The following is a 2,983-nucleotide window of genomic DNA, read 5'->3' as shown; positions in this document are numbered from 1 at the left end:
TCACTTTTCCTGTCGCCTGTGTCCTCCACGGCGGGGGACCATGGGCATGACAGGAGAGATTTCTTTATTCTTCTGTGAGTGCCGTGGGTGTTGTTTAGGACTACACCACTTTGATACCAATTTGCTCAGCTTATCAGTGGGTAAACCATCCATTATATCCCTGGGAACTCCTTTTTTAATTCCCAAAGCCCACCATTGCTGTCGAGGCACGGGCTGTCCTCCCCTGCCTATTTTAGAGCGGGAACAGTCAGCAACAGCAGCGTGGTCAGTTTTACCAGCAAAAAGGGGTAGATCTTTAGCTCCTACTTGATGGATTCCTAACGATTTCTCCTCCAGAGTTTTCACAGGACCATATTTTCTACTACAGTCTATCAGTTCCTGTGCTACCTCTCCCCATGTCCACACCTTTTTAAGATTTGAAGGGGAAGGAGTTGAGCTGTGATTAAAAGGTGAATCTGTGTAAGCATTAATTTCATCTCTCTTGCTTTTCAGAAAGCTCTCAAGCTTTTCTGCAGGGCCTAATGACGCGATGGTCCTTTGGAGATCAATCCCCATAGATTTAAGCAACTCTGGGAGTCCCCTTATCAAAGGAGTCATGATTTCAGGATCCACTGGCAGCATCATTGGAGATTCGCATCCAGGAACTAACTTCCTTTCATGTATCATTTGCAGGCAGGCTGCTTTGTGTACACTTTCTAGCAACTGATCAGCTGTGCCAGTGATTGCCAGGGGATCCCCCCTGTCCAAAGGGGTCAAGCCTCCGGCCCAATAAGCAGCCCGCTGGGTTAGGGACCATGGGGCACGTCCATCCCCTGTTGTTAAAAAGACGCCATGACCCCAGTAACCAATTGCTTCTTTTTCACTTAACTGAATTTGGTCCCCCCCAGTTAGGGATATGCGCCACACATACTCCGTTTCAGATTCTTTAGGAAGGCGTCCATATACTCTTTTCATTTTGGCCAATTCAGTGAGAGTATATGGTATCTCTTTAGTTGTAATATGAGGGTCATTATCCTCGTCATTTATATAAGCATATTCTGCTTTAATCAAAGGTCTCACTTGGGGGTTTTCCCTAAAGCATTTCCTCGCTTCCTTTAGTTCCTTTTGGGGATATATGGGGCTTATCTGCTGAATACCAAATTTCTCCATCTTAATTTGTACCTCACCCAATGATTCAGCAGTCTTTGAATATTCCTCTCTTAAGGCATCTTTTAACAAACCATTTTCTTCCTCTATCTCCTCTTTTTCTTCTATCTGCTGTTTTAACAAGCAAATTACTTTCTCTTTCTCTGCTAACTGCTCTTCCAGGTTGGAGACTGTTTTCTGCAAAAGTTGCACCAAATTTTCAAGAGATTCTATGATTTGTTTTTCATTAGTACGCCGCTTAAAGCGGTCTTCAACTGCTGCAACCAGGCTGGCTCCCAAAACTGCACAGATAGACTCATCCTGTAAAGAAATCACTCGGTCTGTTACACTCTGCAAATCTGTCCAGTTATCTCGAGCCCAATCTTCCCCAGGTGGGGAGGGTCGAGCTCCATACTTTGCCAAGAGTGCATAGAACGAGTCAAGATTTTTCACTAACGGAGAGTCTTGATAATCATCCTTTTCAGTCATTATTATCACAAAGGGTCCAAACTCACTTCGAGGAGGCTGAACTTAGTTACACACACACAGCAACTGCTGCGTCACCCTTCTCTTCCCTGAGTGACTGAAGGGACCAAAATCTACAACAGGGAGTTAAAACTTAGTTACCCACAAGTGCAGACTTCCTCTGCTTGTCCCTTCAACTTCCCCAGGTAGTCAACCTCATCTATTTGAGGACAGTTCCCCCTTTTGCATTAAGAGATCCTTGTACTTGATCCTGATAGACAGAGCCCTCAATTTGACATTGAGGTGCAATACACTGAGGTATGTGTGGTGTGTGGGAATTTCGAATCGCCCCCCTTGCTTTCTGGACACCTCTCACCCTTTCGGATGTAGGGCCAGGTGCGGCTGGAACGAAACGTTCTTCCCCTGTTACAGACCACACACAACCTGCACCCCCCTGTCTCTCGGGATCCTGTCTGTGATGGTCGTTTAATATCACGGTCCACTCGGTGGACTCGTGATGGTTCGTTTCCTACGATCTCGAAAGTGCAAAATTAAGGCGACCAACACCAAAGGGGATTGTATCAATCAAACCGTGAAACTTTATTGTGTTGCCCATGAAGTGGCACACGATAGTTAGAGATGGGTGAAAGAAAGGGGAAAAGTGAAGTTTAGAAAGAAGAGAAAGAGAGGTTATAGCTACCACTGCTGATCTCTAGATGCCCCAACGGTCCCGGGTCCAGCCAGCGCTCCGTCGTCAGTCGCAGTGATTCTTGGTGGGGAAGCTTCACATTTTTGTTGCCCAGAAGTCATCTTTTATGCTTAGTGACACACCTTGCTCCTCCTCTGCCTCAGGGATCTCCGCCCTTCTCAGAATGCAATTATCATATCTCTGCCCTTCTCAAGCGAGGCTCCCACACATGCATGAGGGGGAGTGTCCGAGGCGTGGTCAGTCTTGGAGGCGGGCAGCCTTCAACCAGGAGGTGTGTTTTGGTATTATAATGAAGCAAAGTTCATCTAAAGTTCATGATTTCTTCACTGATGTTATGGCAACAGTTGAGATCCATCTTTTTTGACAGTGGCTATGTGGTTATCTCTAACGGCTCTGGCTGGGCCCAGGTACCAAACAATAGCACAGCACTCTTTGTACTGCACGGCTCTGTAGTCCGCAGACTAGCACAGCACTCACACCACACAGTTCTGTATTCCCAAGAACAGCACAGCACTCTTTGTACCACACCGTTCTGTATTCAGGAGCCTTTGCACCACATTCCACTCTTGGGATCAGCAACTGTTTTCCAAACAGGTCGTTGTCAGGTACCTCACTGTCCATGTCCCCCATGTCCCCATGTCCACTCTTACAACATTGCACAGCATTTTATTAAACTTTTTCTTT

General features: G+C 46.3%; 1 protein-coding gene across 1 annotated transcript; it reads right to left on the bottom strand.

Annotated features, from left to right (window-relative positions):
- Positions 1-1,841, bottom strand: LOC141966683 (uncharacterized). Its single transcript, XM_074919689.1, has 2 exons — positions 1,279-1,841; positions 1-1,230 (listed from the first exon to the last, which is right to left on the bottom strand). Exons 1-2 carry the CDS (start codon positions 1,612-1,614, stop codon positions 1-3), a joined length of 1,566 nt encoding a protein of 521 aa, XP_074775790.1. The 5' UTR covers positions 1,615-1,841.
- Positions 1,842-2,983: the final 1,142 nt, after the last annotated feature.

The sequence above is a fragment of the Athene noctua genome, chromosome 15 (genome assembly GCF_965140245.1).
Source record: "Athene noctua chromosome 15, bAthNoc1.hap1.1, whole genome shotgun sequence".
NCBI lineage: Eukaryota > Metazoa > Chordata > Aves > Strigiformes > Strigidae > Athene > Athene noctua.
The sequence above is the reverse complement of the archived record's forward strand: the minus strand, read 5'-3'. Positions and strand labels throughout refer to the sequence as shown.